Here is a 16,311-nt window from a genome sequence, read left to right as displayed (position 1 = left end):
TAAGTGACCTGCTCAAAGTCACAATAGCTGGTAAGTGGCAGAGAGAGACAGGGACTCAGTCCTGTGTTTCTGCAAAGCCTGTGTTCTTAATGCTATGCATTCTACTTGAAAAAGGAGCCTTTTGAATGTAGCTAACTGCTGAAGCTGGGGAGTGGTTGTGTAGAGATTTATGATGTCATTCTTTCTCTGAAAAAGTAACCTTTTAGGACTTTGTGATAAAAGAGGTACAACCATACATTTTGAGAAGTTATATGAGTGCAAAATGAAAACTCATCGTTCTTTTTCCCATCTAATTCTTAGAGGCTAGTACAGGTGAAGTGGCAGTCTAGTGTCTGTCATTTGTTTCATAGCTACGTAGATAGCTATCGATAGATATAGTGCACATGTGCAAGGTTTTTGTTTTTTTTTTTGACACAAGCTATGCAACCTCTGTTGTCAGACACTGTACGGATGGAGAGGAAATGCTCTGAAAAATCAGACTTTCCACTGCTAACTTATGTTATGACTTCCCTTTTTTGTATAATTGTAATATCAAAATATTCTGAGCAACTTTCAGCTTACAATTGGATTGCCTCAGCCGCATAAGGCCTGCCGTGCACATGTGCAAGGTTTTTGTTTTTTTTTATTTCCATTAAGGGAATACTGGGTCCAACAGTATACATTTAAAGATTTGGAAAAATTGCCGTCAATAAGGCTACATGAGTTTTTCAGTCACTCATCTTGTGCTATATGAGCATGGAACATGTCAGAAATCACTTTTGGAAACAGGTGGGATATAAATACCAGATTCACGCTTTTAAAAAAATAAATTCTTCTGCCAGAGAGAGAAGTGACTTGGGTACTGGGGAGTTACTAGTTCTCCAGCCCAGGACACAAAGCATGCCTGCAGTCCCAAATAGGACTGGCTGACTGGATGTGTGCCACCTTTAGGGAGGCAGCAGAAGGGAGGACTAAACTTCCCACTCTTGGCAGAAAAAACGTTCTAGGATGTCTCGCTTACCTTGGCTGCACCGGCTTTGTGTCAACCCCAGCTGCCTGCCTGATGGGAGGCAGACCGCTGGCTACTCTAAGGCCGCCCTGGAAAGCAGTCACACCCCTTCCAGTGGGGAAATACCAGCTGAGGGAGAGGGGTGATTCACAGAGCACTGGCTTTTCTACTTTCTGCTTGTCTCCCTGTGCCTATCCCAGGGAAACCTGGGAGTGCTCTCTAATATAGTAAATCTGTATGTGTGTGCTCTTCCAAAAATATTTAAAAATTTTTTGACACATTTTGGTAAGAGTTGGTGAGAGACAGAGACAGATTGGAATTTACAGCCCTGATTTTTCTTTTTGGTATATATATTTTATTCTAAAGACAGTCTTTTTCTTTTTAATCACAAGTCATAGGCAGTGATGAGAGTAGGCCCTGACTTCCTTAGATGAAGGAATTTTATTTTTAAAAATTGACAAAATGCTTTTTAAGTTTAAAGAGGAAATAAGGAGACTCTGGCTTAGAGTCTGCTTTCTAAGATCCTAAGATACTTTGTTTTTAGAAAAACAAAGAGGCAATTGTCCCAAGACTGCCCACCTATGTCTTTGCAGCTACTTTTTTTTTCCCCCTAGTAAAGCTACTGTGAATACAAAATAATCAAACAAAAAAATTAATCAGTTCATATGCATGTGATCCAGTAGTACAGAAGTAGCTTTCAGTGGTGTTAATATCCCACTTTAAACCCTTCCATTGCTCTCTTCACCAGAGGGAATCACTGTTAACAGCTAAGTGTATATCCAGAACTCTCCCTTTGCAGTTACAGATGCACTCAGATTCTTTTTATTTTAATCACTTAATATTTTAATCACTTAATCTTTGTGATTTCCCCATACTAGACAGAACAGGTGAATCATTCTTTTTAATAGGTGCATGAATGAATGCAATTGCAATTATTGTAATTCTTCAGAGTTACACATCATCCCACAGTAAACATCTTTATATATACATGTAGGCTGAATAACTGGATGTGGAATTTCAAGTAAAGGGGTCAATACCTTTGTCATTCTGAGAAAGATAAATAACTCTAGGCCTGGTATTCTAAAAACAAAGTTTCAGTGAACAAGTGAGTGGGAAATGACTGCATGCTACGCCCCCTCTTGGCAATTCAGAAGTAGCATATTAGAAGTTCTAGAAATTCTTCAGCAATTACTCACTGTTCAGTGGTTTTTAAATGTACTCAGAACAGTCGTGTATAAGTAGCCTCGGCGTTTAAAAAAGAGTTGTTTGCAAAGGGAAAGACTAAGTTTGTACACATGTATTAAAATTTCCATGAACACTGTGGTAAGTTTCCCTAGTTGGTAATCTCTCAAAGACAGGACAGCATTTAGATAGGAACTTGGCCTGGGTGGAGTCAGGCTTGTATTTTGTGCAGGAACTGGCTAGGCCTGTCAGCCCCTCCCAAGTCCCTCACATCAGGTGAGGGAACCAGCCAGGCTTGACATAAATCAAGTCTCCAGGCTGACCATGAGGAGAGGGATAAAGTTTCCTCTTGGCTAATATCTGGCTGAGAGGTAACTTATCTAGGAGACACAACTTTGCGTCAGTCAGGCCAGCCTCCAACATGGGGGCGTGGATACAGAATTCTAGATCTGAAGCCACTTGGGATGTGATAGACCAAGACCCTAAGGCCACACCTGTGCAGCAGCTTTGCGGTGCCCCCTGGAGCAGTGCACACTCTGGTTTGTCTTCTGTTCGTTTATACTAACAGGTTGGTAGAGGAAGGCCCACATAATGAATTACGGGCCTCGCCGTCTGGCGGCCCCACGCCCCCGGCCGCTTTTTCTTATATTCCCTGAGGGTAGCCTAGCCCAGCGTCTGTGAGAGGCACAGGCTGCCTGGGCCTAGTGAGCGCTGTTTTACCTTCCATCTGTGCTGCACATTAGGGAATATTTTCTCGGTGCCCTGTCCACACACGGTCATTTCACCGTACGATATATCTTTAGAACATTCGGGGTGGTCTCGGGGGCCTGGCGCAGTCTGGGGGGTACGACCCCTGAGCCCCACCCCCACCCCCGCCCCGCGCGGGGCCACCCCCTGGCTGGACCAAACTGGGGGAGGGCCCGCCCCGCCGGCCCCGCCCCGCCCAGGTGCCGCCTCGGCCCCGCCCCCGCTCTCCATAGTTACGGCGCGGTGGAGGTGGCGGCCATCTTGGCGGCGGAGCGATGAACGGGTCCAACCCGAAGGCTGCGGCCGCAGGCTCGGCGGCCGGGCCCGGAGCGCTGGTGGCTGGCAAAGAGGAGAAGAAGGCGGGCGGCGGCGTCCTGAATCGGCTCAAGGCGCGGCGGCAGGCGCCCCATCACGGGCCCGACGACGGCATCGGTGCAGCGGTCACGGAGCAGGAGCTGCTGGCCCTGGACACCATCAGGCCAGAGCACGTCCTGCGCCTCAGCCGAGTCACGGAGAGTGAGTGCCGGGCCCGCCGCGCCCTCCCCTCGCGCCAGGCTGGAGCCCCTTGCAGTCTTCGGCAGAACCGGCAGCTCGCGGCTCGACCGGCCGGGGGTCGACTCAGGCCCCCGGCAGGCCAGGCCGCGCCGCCCACTGCTCTTCCGGGTCGGGTCCGAACTCCCCACCCTCACCTAGATCTGGTTGGAAAGGTTCCCCCTGAGCTTGACTTTGCCCCCTGGGTCAGGCCAGGCCGGGCTCCCCCGGGCCGGCGCCCCAGTTGGGCCGTCAGGCCAGGCCCATCCCCTCCTCAGCGGGATCTGCTTGGTTACGGGCCCCCTTCAGCCTGCTCGGTAAGTGGGCCTTGGAAGCCCTCCGCGGCCAGTGGTGAGGGTCCCGCGCCAGGCCGCCCGGCCGGCCTGTCCCCTGCCCTGCAGCCCCCCTCCCTGCTGCCTTCTCGTGCGTCCCCTCCACTTTGCCGGGTGACAGACTCTGCCCGCTTTCCGGCCTGCCGTGGGACCCGACTTTGGTGCGAAACATTGCCCATGTATGTGCAGATGGGGTCTTCCTCCCTCAAATGCCTTGCCTGGGCATGTCTTGAAAATTTAAAGTATCCATAAAAACAATATTTTAATAAAGTTTCAGTTTATGTACAAAATCCAAATTGTGAATCTTGCTTTTCCCAGATGTTCTAGTGAATTAAGGATTATGTCAGGGTCTCAGAAATGCCCTTCTTGCATAGAATGCAATCATTCACCTTTTCGTCGATATAAGGGAGTGTGGAAAGAAATATTGGCCACCCCTGTCCTGGATTTCTTCTCTTGCTGTTCCCTTTCACGCCAATTCTTGACTCTTTCTCTAGCTGCTGTTTTCCTCCAAGAGTTTGCAGTCTCCTGGTTAGGACCCACTTCTGCTCTCTTGCTCCTCCCTCTTCCCACCCTGGATCTACACCTGCCATAGAGTCCTCAGCTGAATTACTTTAATAGTCAGCCCAGGGCTGCTCAGTCTACTACAGGGCCCTGGTGGCAGCTCAGGTGATTTGGGGAGGGGTGTCTTGGTGGAGGGGCACCTTGATCCCACTTATATGAAAGGGAATTCCCATTTCCTGAGATATTTTTAATTTGATTCTAGGTGTTTTGATGTCCCCATTTCCCCTCACTGTTTGGTCGGGACTGTCTGTGGAGTGGCTGAAAGTGCTTTTAGAAGGTCTTGCTAGTCCGTGTTATGACAACATGTGGAAAAGCGGCATCTGTCCTGACCCAGTTTTTACTTGGGGCTCTGAAAGTACAGAAATGCTCAGCACCTGACCGTTGCAGCCTCATGATTTCTTCTGATATCAGGAGGTCAGTCAGGGCATTGTAATGCCTGGATCTAATATTAGTGGCATTCCTCAGGCACTGTAGAGGACCTTGGGATTGGTACTGTTGCTCGAACTTACCTCTGTAGCTAATTGGGAGAAAGCCACAGTCAGAGTTAGGTGATCTCTGTGCTCTGTCGACACTCTTCTTAAAGTTTGCTCCTTTCAGCAAATATTTTAAGTACCTTTTACAGGTACACAACTGCTCAGCCTTTTTGGGGTTACAGAGGGATCGGTAGCTCTGCCATCTTCCTGGGAAAATAACCTGTACAATGTGAAACAGCACATGGAGGCAACATAAGGTAAGGTGCTGAAATGTGTTGTGGAGAAGATGCAGTCGAGAGTCATAGTAGAAAGAAATCGATGGATTTTCTATGATCAGTATTATTGTGGTTCGCTGCTCAGAGTGCGGGAGGTCTTACTTCACTTTGAGGTATGCCCCTGCAGGTAAATCTTTCCTGTTACCTGTATAGGTATGGTTTGCCCCATACCTGGTTTTGAACAGCTTACAAGCTAAGGATGATTTTTAACGTCTTATTTGTTTTTTAAAATATTTATTCAATCCCCCATGAGGGAGCTGACCCACATGCTGCAGATGACCTCTCCTGACCCGCCCGCTGCTCCCCTCAGCAGAGTGCTTCAGTAGATCTGCTGTTCTGCTCCCTACTCTGTCTCTAGTGGATACTCTCACCCCTTGCATCTCTGACCTGTATCTCTCTGCTTGTATGCATAAATAAACAGATCTTTAAAAAAAAGAGAGAGAGAGAAAATAACCCTGTATTCATTCACTTGTGTTTTGTCTGGCTGTTTGCACTACAGTGACAGTGGAGATTGTGTGAGCTCAAAGCCTAAATTACTTGTGACCTGGCCCTTCATAGAATAGTTTGCTGGTCTTTGCTTTAAGGTGCTCCCAGCTGGCCAACAAGCACTGTATTAGCCACTGAGTCCATGTTTCAAAGTGGATTCTTAAAAAAATTCTGTCCTGTTGTGACCTCCATGTTGCTAGAAATCATGCAGGCCACTTTTGAGATGCTCCTGAAGAAGTCCCCTTTCTATTCCTGTTTGTGCAAGGTTTCCATCCAAACCCAACGCAAGGTCTTTTTTTCTTTCTTAGATGCTTAATTTTCTTGACAGTTTTGCTTATAACATCAAAGAGAGTTTTGGATTATATTTTAAGTGAACATGTAAGAAAAATAAGTTTGCTTTAAAATTTGAGGACTAAAAAGATGATAGTTTGGAGAGTTATTTAACAGCATTGGTCTCTCTCTCTCATTTTCAGATTATTTATGTAAACCCGAAGACAACATCTACAGTATTGATTTTACCCGCTTCAAAATTCGAGATTTGGAGACAGGGACAGTACTATTCGAGATTGCCAAACCTTGTGTTTCAGGTAGGCCTCTATATTGTCACTGTCACTTGACATTTGGAGCAAAAGTTCTTTGGAGCTTGAGTTTTCCCGCGTGCCCTTATATCCCGTGTCATGGACTCCAGCGCCCCCTTGCGAGACCTCCTCACATTACTCGTGCCATCGGGTGTGCTGGTTGGAAGAGGTACTGAGAGTTTGATGTGTGGGGAGCATCGACTTGATTCTGGTCCTCCCCTTTCTGTTTATAACTGCTCAGGTAACCATCCCATCTCAGGGAGGAATTTTTTTTTTTAAAGATATTTATTTATTCGTACAGAACTGGGGTACAGGCCAGAGATGCGGAGGGTGAGCGGATTCACCAGGGACAGAGTGGGGTACAGAACAGGCAGATCGACGAAGTACACTGCCGAGGGGAGCAGTGGGCGGGTCAGGAGAGGTCTGCCGCACCATGTGGATCTCCTCCGCACCATGTGGATCTCCTCCGGGGCTAGGAGGGGATCGAACTCATGCGGAAGTGGCTTTAGCTTCTTAGTGCTGTGCTTTAACCCTCTGCGCCACCAGGGAGGGCCCTCAAGGAGGGCCCTCAGGGAGGAATTTTTTTTTTTTATTACAAAAGTTTATTTTTACATCATTTTGTACATTTTTTTTCCCATCTCGATTGTAATCCCCGCGGGTTTCCCATCACCAAATCACCCGTGTGCCATCACCATAATCCCGTGCATTTCTCTCCCCCCACTCAGGGAGGAATTTTTAATCCCACTTTACAGGTAAGGAAACCCCTGCTCAGAAATTCCCCGTGACTTTCCTAAAGGTCCTGTGCTCTTTTATCTTGCTGTAGTCTCCAGTTAGGAAAGGAGTCCTTGAAACTAGACTGTAATGAAGAAAGCCAACCTGAGCGTGAATCTCAGGAGTCTCTGGAAGGGTGACACTGAGGGCTCCACTTGACACTCTGAGACAGTGTCTCTCTGCTCTGCAACTCTCTTTTCTTTAGAAAGTGCCTCACATTACCTAGGAAGTTTGGTTTGGATTTTAATCGCCACCATTTTTTGGTTGAACAGGAAGCCCACACCTGTGAAGTCATCTGTTTGGGCTTGCTTAAATTAGCCCTGAATAGACCCTTCCTGTGCTTGCCAAGCAGTTCCAGGGTGATTTATTTCTGGCTGGAGGACCGCACAGAAGTCTTTGGAGCAATTGCTAGAGATTTAGCACCCCCTGGAGTTAGATATTAGAAAGCACAGTTACCCTTCAGAGTGTGGACTGCGGTTAGTATCAATACTTCTTTTTGCAAAGCTTTTTCCCCATCTGACTTGCTACTTGGGAAAAACCAGTAAATTAGGGAAAGTAGGCTTTAGGAGCGCAGGTAAATCAAAGGCCTCCCTGGGAGGCCGCAGCTCAGATTAATCACAAACCACAGCTAGAGACCGGTCTCCCCCACTCCACGTGCTGTCATCCAGTGCTGACCAAAGCGCCTGGGCCTAGGGGTTCAGGTCTCAGGCAGCTGGCTTCCTGGCCTCTGTTCACATCCCTAAGCTATGTGTGTCCTACTGGGTAGTGGACTTGGGTCAGAATGGACTCGGGGTAGTCACTTCAGTCCAGAACTGAGCTGTCTGAAGTTCATCTGTAGACATTGTCAAGTATCTTGTATTTTGAGCTTTCCAGTTTTTACACTGGAAAACTAAGTGAACTGGATCTTAGTTCACTTAGGAATCAGCATCCCCCTTCAGCGTCGATCTGATGAGTTCAGACGCTTGGGAGGCGTTCTTGTGACAGTCGCTGAGTCTCACGGTTGAACTGGAGTGCTTCGGTCTGCTTGTCCTGCTGCTCTTGGGCTTTCATGGCAAAGATATTTATAGTTTAAAGACTTTATGTTGCATGCACACTGAGCCTAGGCCTGAAGAAAAGCATCCTTGTGGGACACTGCCCACATTAGAATGATTTTCTCATTCATTTTGCAAATCAGCACTTACAAATCAGTGGGTTCAGGAATGGACAAGGCCAGAGACCATTGCGGAGCCTCGTTCAGGCCCCACACATGTGTTGTTGCTCATCTGCTTCACCCTTTCCGGGCCAGTGCTCTTGGGCAGTCATCCAAAGAAGTGCAGTATCCTAAGACCGCAGGCCCATCTAAATAGCAATTACTTCTAGGGATTAGTCTTTGCTGCCTGCCTTACATTTTTTAAATATTTGAGAGTTATTTGACTAGTTTTGATATGTGTAGTCTCATTTTGGTTAGTGGCTAACACTTCAGCAGCAGACCAAGTCTCTACAATGTAGGCCACTCTAGGGGCCTCATCCCCAGCTTGTGTTATGCTACCTCAGGCTTTAGCCTGAGCCCCCCCAGGTTATTAAAGGGCAATGCTTTTTAGCTCTGTGTTTCAGAAGATATCAAGTCAGGTGGCTCTGGGTTCAAATCCCTGCTCTATCTGCTTACTATTCTGGGGACTATGGACATGTCACTTAACTTCCCTGACCTTGAGCTTCCTGATTTGTGAGATGGGGCTGTGAGTCCTTTGGGTGTTTACTTGGGGCCCGGCACCAGCAAGTGGGGCGTGAGTGCTGGCCGTTGCCCCTGCTGGTACTTCCAGCTGCGTGTGCTGCTGTCAGAACTGCGGTGCTGCCTTGGTGCCTTCAGGACGCTGTGTGCTCTTTCAGACCAGGAGGACGACGACGACGAGGAGGAGGAGGGTGGAGACGTGGATATCAGCGCGGGACGATTCGTTCGCTATCAGTTCACACCAGCATTTCTGCGCCTCCGGACAGTCGGGGCTACGTGAGTACCCTTCTTTCCCCAGCGGAGAGTGCTGCTTGTTCACACAGAGGAACGTTGGGGTCATCTTTAGAGGCGGGAAGAGGCATACTAGGGCTCATGGAGATGTATTTTGCAGGGTGGAGTTCACAGTAGGAGACAGACCTGTGACTAACTTCCGGATGATCGAACGGCACTACTTTCGGGAACGCTTGCTGAAAAACTTTGACTTTGATTTCGGCTTCTGCATCCCCAGCAGTAGGAACACATGTGAACATATCTATGAGTTTCCCCAGCTCTCTGAGGATGTCAGTACGTATCTCCTGACTTTTATTACATTCTAGACTCAGGGCTAGAGGAAATGAACCTTAAAATCTATCTGATTCAACGCCCTGGTGTTGTAGAGCAGGGAAATTGTGACATGATGCGCATCTAGTCATTCGATCTCAGGCTTCTCATTTCCTGGTGCTCCTGCCTGGTGTTTCAAGCCCTGAGTGCCTATAGGGGCCACTGAAGGTTTTAATAACATAGCTCATCCTTTTTATTTATTTATAAAGATTTATTTTTATATTTATTTGTTTATAAAGATTTATTTATTTATGCATACAAGAGCTGGGGTGGAGGCTAGAGGGGCAAGGTGGGAGGGGTGAGAGGAGTCACCAGAGACAGAGTGGGGAGCAAAACTGGTGGATCCACTGACATACACTGCTGAGGTGAGCAGTGGGGAGACATGTAGGTCTGCTGCGCCATGTGGGTCAGTTCCCTGGCAGGGCAGCTAACTTGTGCTGCAGTGGCTGGGAATAGCTTTGTAGTGCTGTGACTTAACCCATTGTGCCACCTGGGAGGCTCCTGTAGCTCACATTTTATAGATGCCTGCTGTGGGTAAGGGACTGAGTGAGCTAAGAGGAGCTGTGATAATTGAGGGCCTCATAGATAAAGTGCCTGTCCTCTGCAGTGTTAATCGTAGTTTTCTACTTGGCTCTAGTCATTGGCTCCTGCTTGGCACTGTGTGGCCTTTCATTGTTTCCTTCATCAGAGTAAGATGTATGATTACAGGTTACGTACAGTCATAATTCTGAGGACCTTCCCTTTCTAATTCTCTGTAAGTAGGTTGATTCAATAGACTGTTAGACTCACCCAGTAGGAAGTAAGGAGCAGTTAGAGGTTGCAGGCAGGATTGACATGGTGGAAGCAGCGTCTTAGGAACAAGAATCCTGTAGCTCTGTGGAGGAAGACCAGGGACAGGCACCAGAGGGAGATTGCTGGGCAAGCAGAAAGAACAGGCTTTACCTAGGACATTGGTCTCATAGCTCAGGTTAGCATGGTGTCAGTAATTAGGGAAGATGGCTCCAGAACCTTGAGGACCTGAGTGTTTAGCTGGGCTGCGGGGGAGGACATACATACACATTAACTAATTTTCTCAAAAATCCCAAGTCCTGAGAATTGTCATAGTTGAGAACCAGGTATTCTTCACTTGTATGGCAGTGTTGTTCCCAGGTGAAATGTGGGGTAGGGTGTTGATGACAGCCACTGACCCTGGTTTGAACCCCACTCCCCAACTTGGGCTAGAATAGGTAGGTACTTGCAATAAAAGATTATGCTGGTTTATATCCAAGGTAATAAAACTTTTCTTGTTGAAACTAAACAAGCTAAAGAGTGTGAAGGTAAATATTGTAGATACAAGCCAATTAACTTTGGCCTCAGTTGGTTTACAGAACTTTAAGCAGTTTTACCTTTGTAGAACAGCAGTGAACAACAGCCTTCTCTGGAAGCTTCCCTATAATAGCATGTCAGTGTTAACTCAGAGCCGATTGGAGGTGTTATGACTTGACCTGCCAGTCTAGTGAGCAGTCGGGACTGTGGCCTGAATAAACATATTTGAGTCTGGACCCCACGACAGGCAAACCTTTAGCTAGATGTTTGTGAGGTGAAAACTGACCCATCTCTGGAGAAGGCCTTGCCCATTGACCTGCCCTCACGCACATATAGGGCTCCTGTAGCTGGCATGGCATCTTTGAGCAGTGGCATAGTGAGACACAGCTGTGTTGGGTCAGATTTTGAGCCAGGTGGGGAAATGCCAAAGGTAGGAGTGAGGAAGCTCCTGTGGTCCCTGCTGAGGAAGGGCAGGCACATGTTCTTGGGGACTGACAACAGGCTGGCTTTGACCAAGGACGGCCCTGGCAGAGAGCCGACTACATTCTCACGGGGAAGTGGACATTATGTACGGTTGAGGGGCTTCTATGGTCCCCGTTTCTCCACAGCTCTCAAGGGCTGACTTTATTCTCACCTCGTTGTTCTGGCAGTAATATGCGCGCTCTGTGGAAGGACTGACTTACCAGTTTTTCCCACCCTCCAAGGGGGCAGACTCACACACCATTCTTTGCTTTTTTTCCTTTCCCTGACTTGCAGTTCGTTTGATGATTGAAAATCCTTATGAGACTCGTTCTGACAGCTTCTACTTTGTTGACAACAAGCTGATAATGCACAACAAGGCCGATTATGCCTATAATGGAGGCCAGTAACCGCTGCAGGAGTGAAGAGGGGCAGTGCTTTGCTGTGGCCAAAGGTCCTGGCACGTGGAGGTGACTGACACTGCTGATGGTGAACTCGTCTGGAACTGGCCTCGGCAGCCCCGGCTGGGTGACGGTTTCCTGTGCTCCCAGAGAGGTGCCAAGCAGGGCTGTGTTTTCTCCCCAGTATTTTTTCTTCCCTCCCCCCCCCCATCCGTTTGGTCGCAGAGGTACTGTAATGAAGTGAAAGGTTAGGATTAGACTGTTGGGATCCAGATCTTAAAAAAGTTTATTTTCATGTCATTCTAGCTGCCTGCTGGTGGCCTTGGCGAGCTTCGGTCTCCCCGGTGTCTGTGCTGGGCTGAGACGGCCCTGCCGGCTGCCCGTAGGTTAGCAGCTCCGGTAGGTGCTAGGTGCTGTGAAAGCTGACAGCCAGGCTCCTCCCGGGCAGCTCCCGCTCTCATCCGATGTTGCCATCAGCACAAACTGACCTCCGCCTGTGCATCATCCTAAACCAATCAGGAAGAAACTTGAAACGGGGAGGAGGAGAAGAGTGGGGTCAATGCGGAGCCCCGGTGCTGGTAAGGCTGCCCAGCCACAGGACTCCTTTGCGGGGGGCCGGCTTCTCTGTCCCACTTCCAGGCCCTCAGTCAGTGCCGTGGGACTGCAGCAAGGTTCAGCCTGGCAGTGTTTTCCTGTTCCTGTTCTGGAGGAAAGCTGAGCTTGCTCTGCTGCTCTTGGCTCCCAGTTTTGAGTACCCCCAGCAATAGAATGTGACAGTTTTCTCTTGCAACAATAGTATCTCCCAAGGCCAGAGCAGTCTTCATTGTGTTTTGTCCTTGGTTTCTAGACTGCTCTTGGGAGGGTTTTATGCAGCGCAGTGGGGCTGCTAGCGTTGACATGTGGTTGATGTCTGGCAGCACTAAGGGTGCCCAGGGCGGCTCTGCCTCCTATCAGGCAGGGCGAGCCCACAGGACAGCCTGGAGGGTTGGCTGTTGGTGGGGATTTGCTTCTGAAATTCTTTGTAGTTTTCTCATTGAGGATGATTTTCCTCTCTGCCTTTTTACTAGTTTCTGGGAACATCCTGAAGGACTCAGCCTAAGTAATGCATATTTTTCTGATCTTTCAAACAGCTAGCTTGGCATTTTTTGGAAGGGGTGACATAGGCAGAGGTCAGACAGCTGTGTTCTCAGAAGAGCTCCCTTGCACATCTGTGGGCTTCTTTGTCCTCAGGCCGTTACTGGAAAGACCTTTGCCGCCTCTAGCCTGTGTTTGTCTGACTGTGGGTGGCTGTAGGTGTTCAGCCCAAACTCCTCCGGTAAGACTTGCTGTGGCCGGGATTTGGCTATGATGGAAAGGTAGCCTAGGGTCCTGGGTGTGTGATGATAGTCCCTGGGAGGTGTCACAGTAGCGACAGGAGAGCTGTCCTCCAGGGTGCTGGGGAAGGGCCGTGGGGCCAGGAAAGAAACCCCTGCGCATTCACTGAAGAGGTGTCCCTTCCCGTTTGCATCCTGGAGGAGTGACCAGTGTTTTGTGCTGGCCGATGCTGGCAGCCTTTCACAGAGCAAGCCCTAAATTACCCTGTGTGCTGGCACTGGATCCGACACTGAGGCAGAGGGGAGGCCACGTGCCCTGGTTATTCACCACCAGCCCGGTGAATCTCAGAACTGGAGTCCACGCCTAATCCCGGTGCCTTAAGTGAGGCCCTGCTGCACACGCTGCTGCGCGGGGCGCTGCCTTGCCCCCTTCTCCCCCCCGTCCCCCTCTGCAGCAGGCATCAGCTCTGCCCCTGTACCTTCTGGGTCTCCTCGTGGCTTGTCTCACGTAGGCTGGCTCGGGTGGTGTTCAGAATACCCCTTCTTTCTGCGGCAGAGCCTCTGTGGAGGGTGTCTGCTGTTTAATCATTAGCTGGGGTGTGGCTTCTGGAGCTGCCCAGAGTTTTGCTCCGTGGTGCAGACTGTGTCCTTTAGGCCGGTGGACTCTCTTACCCACAGTGTTAACTTTTGCATGGAGGAGCCCAGGAGAGCAGGGGGCCAGGCGCTGACCTTGAGAGTGCCGTCTCCTCTCCCCTCGCTTGCCTGGAGGCCGCCCGGGGGCCAAGTTCTCCATCAGGCCCAGCAGGGCAGGGTTCGCCACCTTCTGCGCCTGAAAGTCCTGTGCTCTGTCTCTGGGCCTGCATGCGTGTTTCTGGCTACTCAGGACATCTGGAGAAGTATTACCCCTCTGGAGTGTTAACCAGGATGAGCTTGAAATTCAAACTTTTTATAGTGAATTGGGGAGGGAATAGGAAGTCTTACTTTTTCTGAAAATAATAGAACCAAATCAGACGTTGAATCAGGAGGCCATTCTGTTATGAAAACTGGATTATTCATAGCTGTTACCTTGTGGGTGATAAGTGCAAGGAAAAGAACTCCTCGGGTGGGGAAACCACCCCCCTGTGTAGTGCTGGCATCTGAGGGGTGACTCCTGCAGGGAGCACGTTCCAGCAGACTGGTGGGTCCAACCTGGTGTGTGTGTGGGGGGGCTGCTGCCGTGCCCCTTGCCTGGCTTGTTGCTTGCTGTGCCTCGGAGACTCTGGGAGAGCGCCTCTCTTCCCCTTAGCCTTGGGCTTCTCCAAGGACAGCCTGGTTTATTTCATCCTGTTTTCTGAAAAGCAGACAGGAAGTAACAACCAAAAGCAGTTTTGGGCCCCAGTAGGTTGCCTCTCCTGCGGCCCCCTGTGGAGGCAGCAGTGTTTCCGAGGACCCCTGGCCGGACACCTGGCCGTCTGGGCAGGGGTGAGGGGACGGTGGGGCCGACTACAGGCTGTGCCTAATGTACAAGCCCCGGGAGACTTGCCTTATTGTGTCCTGCCCCCCTGCTAGACCCCCAGGGCACCCTTCTGTGAAGTCACTTTCTTCTGGTGGCCTTTGTCACCATGGCGTCAGTGAGGTTTGGGGAGTGGGCATAATCCGCCCAAAAATCACAGCACGCACTTCTCACCTTCTTGCTGGGGGGGTTGTGGTGCAGAGGGTGCCTGTGCCTGAGGTAGGCACCTCATTGTCAAGTCACTTGTCAACAACATTCCATTCACAGAGCATCCTAGCCACAAGAAGGGTCTGGTGGAGGTTGACTTACCCCTTGTTTTACAAAGGATCATGTAAAGTCATTGAAGTTGTGAAAGTCTATTTTTTTCCCTGTAATTCTATTTTTCACAGAATATAAGGAACATCAATGACCTGATCTGTTGCCCTTCTCTTTCCCCTTCACCTGAGATCCTCATTCCAGTTTGTATTATCTTTGTGTCTAAAGTAAACTAGGTGACTTATTTGTATAAAATGTTATTTTGCCACAAGAAATCATAATAAAAAAAGATTTTCACAGCACATGTGATTTTTGTCTCTTGATTGGGCCCTTGAATTGCTGAGGGGGAGGGTGGACAGGAGGTGAGGGATGGCTCTGGTTTTTTCCCCCAAAGATTTTATTTTATGTGTACAAGAGCTCAAATATAGGCCAGAGATGCAGGGGTGCGGGTGGGAGGGCATGATGAGAGGATTCACCAGAGCCAGAGTGAGGAGCAGAACAGGCGGATCTACTGAAATACACTGCTGAGGGGAGCAGCAGGTGAGACAGGAGAGGTCTGCTGGGCCATGTGGGTCAGCTCCCTGGTGGAGGATAGAACTCATGTCCAACTCATGCAGCAGTGGACGGTGGAAGCTTCAGTGCTAAGACTTAATCCCTTGCACTACCAAGGAGGTTCAGGATTTAGAGGGCTTAAAAAAATGTATTTCTTTTTAAGTGAAAGATAAGGACTGTATCTTTTGATTGATGTCCAGCAAGCAGAACCAGGTCTTGGGGGAAGATAATTCTTTGGTAGGGTTCAGTGCTTGGGACACATACTGGCTGAGTCATGGAGGGAGAAAGCAGTTGGGAGGGTGTGGTGGTGCCTCTGAGGCTGTGGAAGAACTTTGCAGGCAGGTGACCTCTCCATAGCTTCTTGGGCAGGGTGAAGACATTCTGGTGAGGATGCTAAGGACCAAATGCATAGCATTGAGACAGAGCCCCTGTTCCTGAAGGGGCTCTACCCCAAAATGGGGGTGAGAGAGATGAGACTATGGTGGAACAGGGAAGTCGCTCCCCTTCCCCCTCCCCTCCGCCCCCCACCTTCACAGTCTCTGAGGAAAAGAAATCTCCTTCCCAGGCCATCAATTCCCTGGGTATTGAGAATCAGAACAAGACAAGACCTGTGCTCTGTTGAAACTCACAGACTAGCGGCGGGCCCAGACACCAAATGCCACCGATAACAAAATAAAAATGCGATGGAGAGGGTGCCGAGTCAAGCCCTGGGCCCCTGTGGTCAGTGCAGGCCTCGGTGAGTGAGCGGTAGGTGAGCCTTGGAGAGGCGGCTGGCGCGAACCAAAGGTGGGAACAAAACTGCGAGCGCCCAGAGGGAGGCGCAGGCGGAGCAGTGAACAGCTGCCTAGGGTGGCTGGGCAAAGGCAGCCAGGGAAGGGTGGCTGGCGGTCGGAGAAGCGGGGAGGGGTCACAAGGCGCGCTGGGGGCCGCGGGTTTAGGCTTTCGCAGCGACGGCGCCCCGGGAAGACTTCCAGAGACCGCAGGCGTTCGGGAGTGGGGTTTATCTCCCGGGAGGGAGGTGGCGAGGCTCGGGAGGAGCCGCAGCTGGCCCCGCCCCCTGAGCCCGAGGGGCGGGGCCCTGGTCCTCGCCGGCTCCGCCCCCTGATCCCGAGGGGCGGGGCCCTGGTCCTCGCCGGCCCCGCTCCCTGAGCCCGAGGGGCGGGGCCCTGGTCATCGCCGGCTCCGCCCCCTGAGCCCGAGGGGCGGGGCCCTGGTCATCGCCAGCCCCGCTCCCTGAGCCCGAGGGGCGGGGCCGCTGGTCCTCGCCGGCCCGCTCCCTGAGCCCGAGGGGCGGGGCCCTGG

At 50.3% G+C, this 16,311-nt stretch overlaps 1 protein-coding gene across 1 annotated transcript; it reads left to right on the top strand.

Annotated features, from left to right (window-relative positions):
- Positions 1 to 3,192: 3,192 nt before the first annotated feature.
- Positions 3,193 to 14,753, top strand: UNC119B (unc-119 homolog B (C. elegans)). The gene is made up of 5 exons (XM_004690973.2): positions 3,193 to 3,433; positions 6,049 to 6,162; positions 8,791 to 8,908; positions 9,024 to 9,196; positions 11,294 to 14,753. The coding sequence occupies exons 1-5, from the start codon at positions 3,193 to 3,195 to the stop codon at positions 11,404 to 11,406; spliced, it is 759 nt and encodes a 252-aa protein (XP_004691030.1). The 3' UTR covers positions 11,407 to 14,753.
- Positions 14,754 to 16,311: the final 1,558 nt, after the last annotated feature.

The sequence above is a fragment of the Condylura cristata genome, unplaced genomic scaffold (assembly GCF_000260355.1).
Source record: "Condylura cristata isolate star-nosed mole 26May11 unplaced genomic scaffold, ConCri1.0 scaffold00029, whole genome shotgun sequence".
Taxonomy (NCBI): Eukaryota; Metazoa; Chordata; class Mammalia; order Eulipotyphla; family Talpidae; genus Condylura; species Condylura cristata.
This window is presented reverse-complemented; position numbering and strand designations above follow the sequence as displayed.

Excerpts from the sequence above, each read along its gene's own strand:
- UNC119B (XM_004690973.2), top strand. The coding sequence starts at position 3,193 with ATGAACGGGTCCAACCCGAAGGCTGCGGCCGCAGGCTCGGCGGCCGGG. Across the intron at positions 3,434-6,048 it reads CCTCAGCCGAGTCACGGAGA|ATTATTTATGTAAACCCGAA; the intron begins GTGAGTGCCGGG and ends TCTCATTTTCAG. Across the intron at positions 9,197-11,293 it reads CCAGCTCTCTGAGGATGTCA|TTCGTTTGATGATTGAAAAT; the intron begins GTACGTATCTCC and ends CCTGACTTGCAG.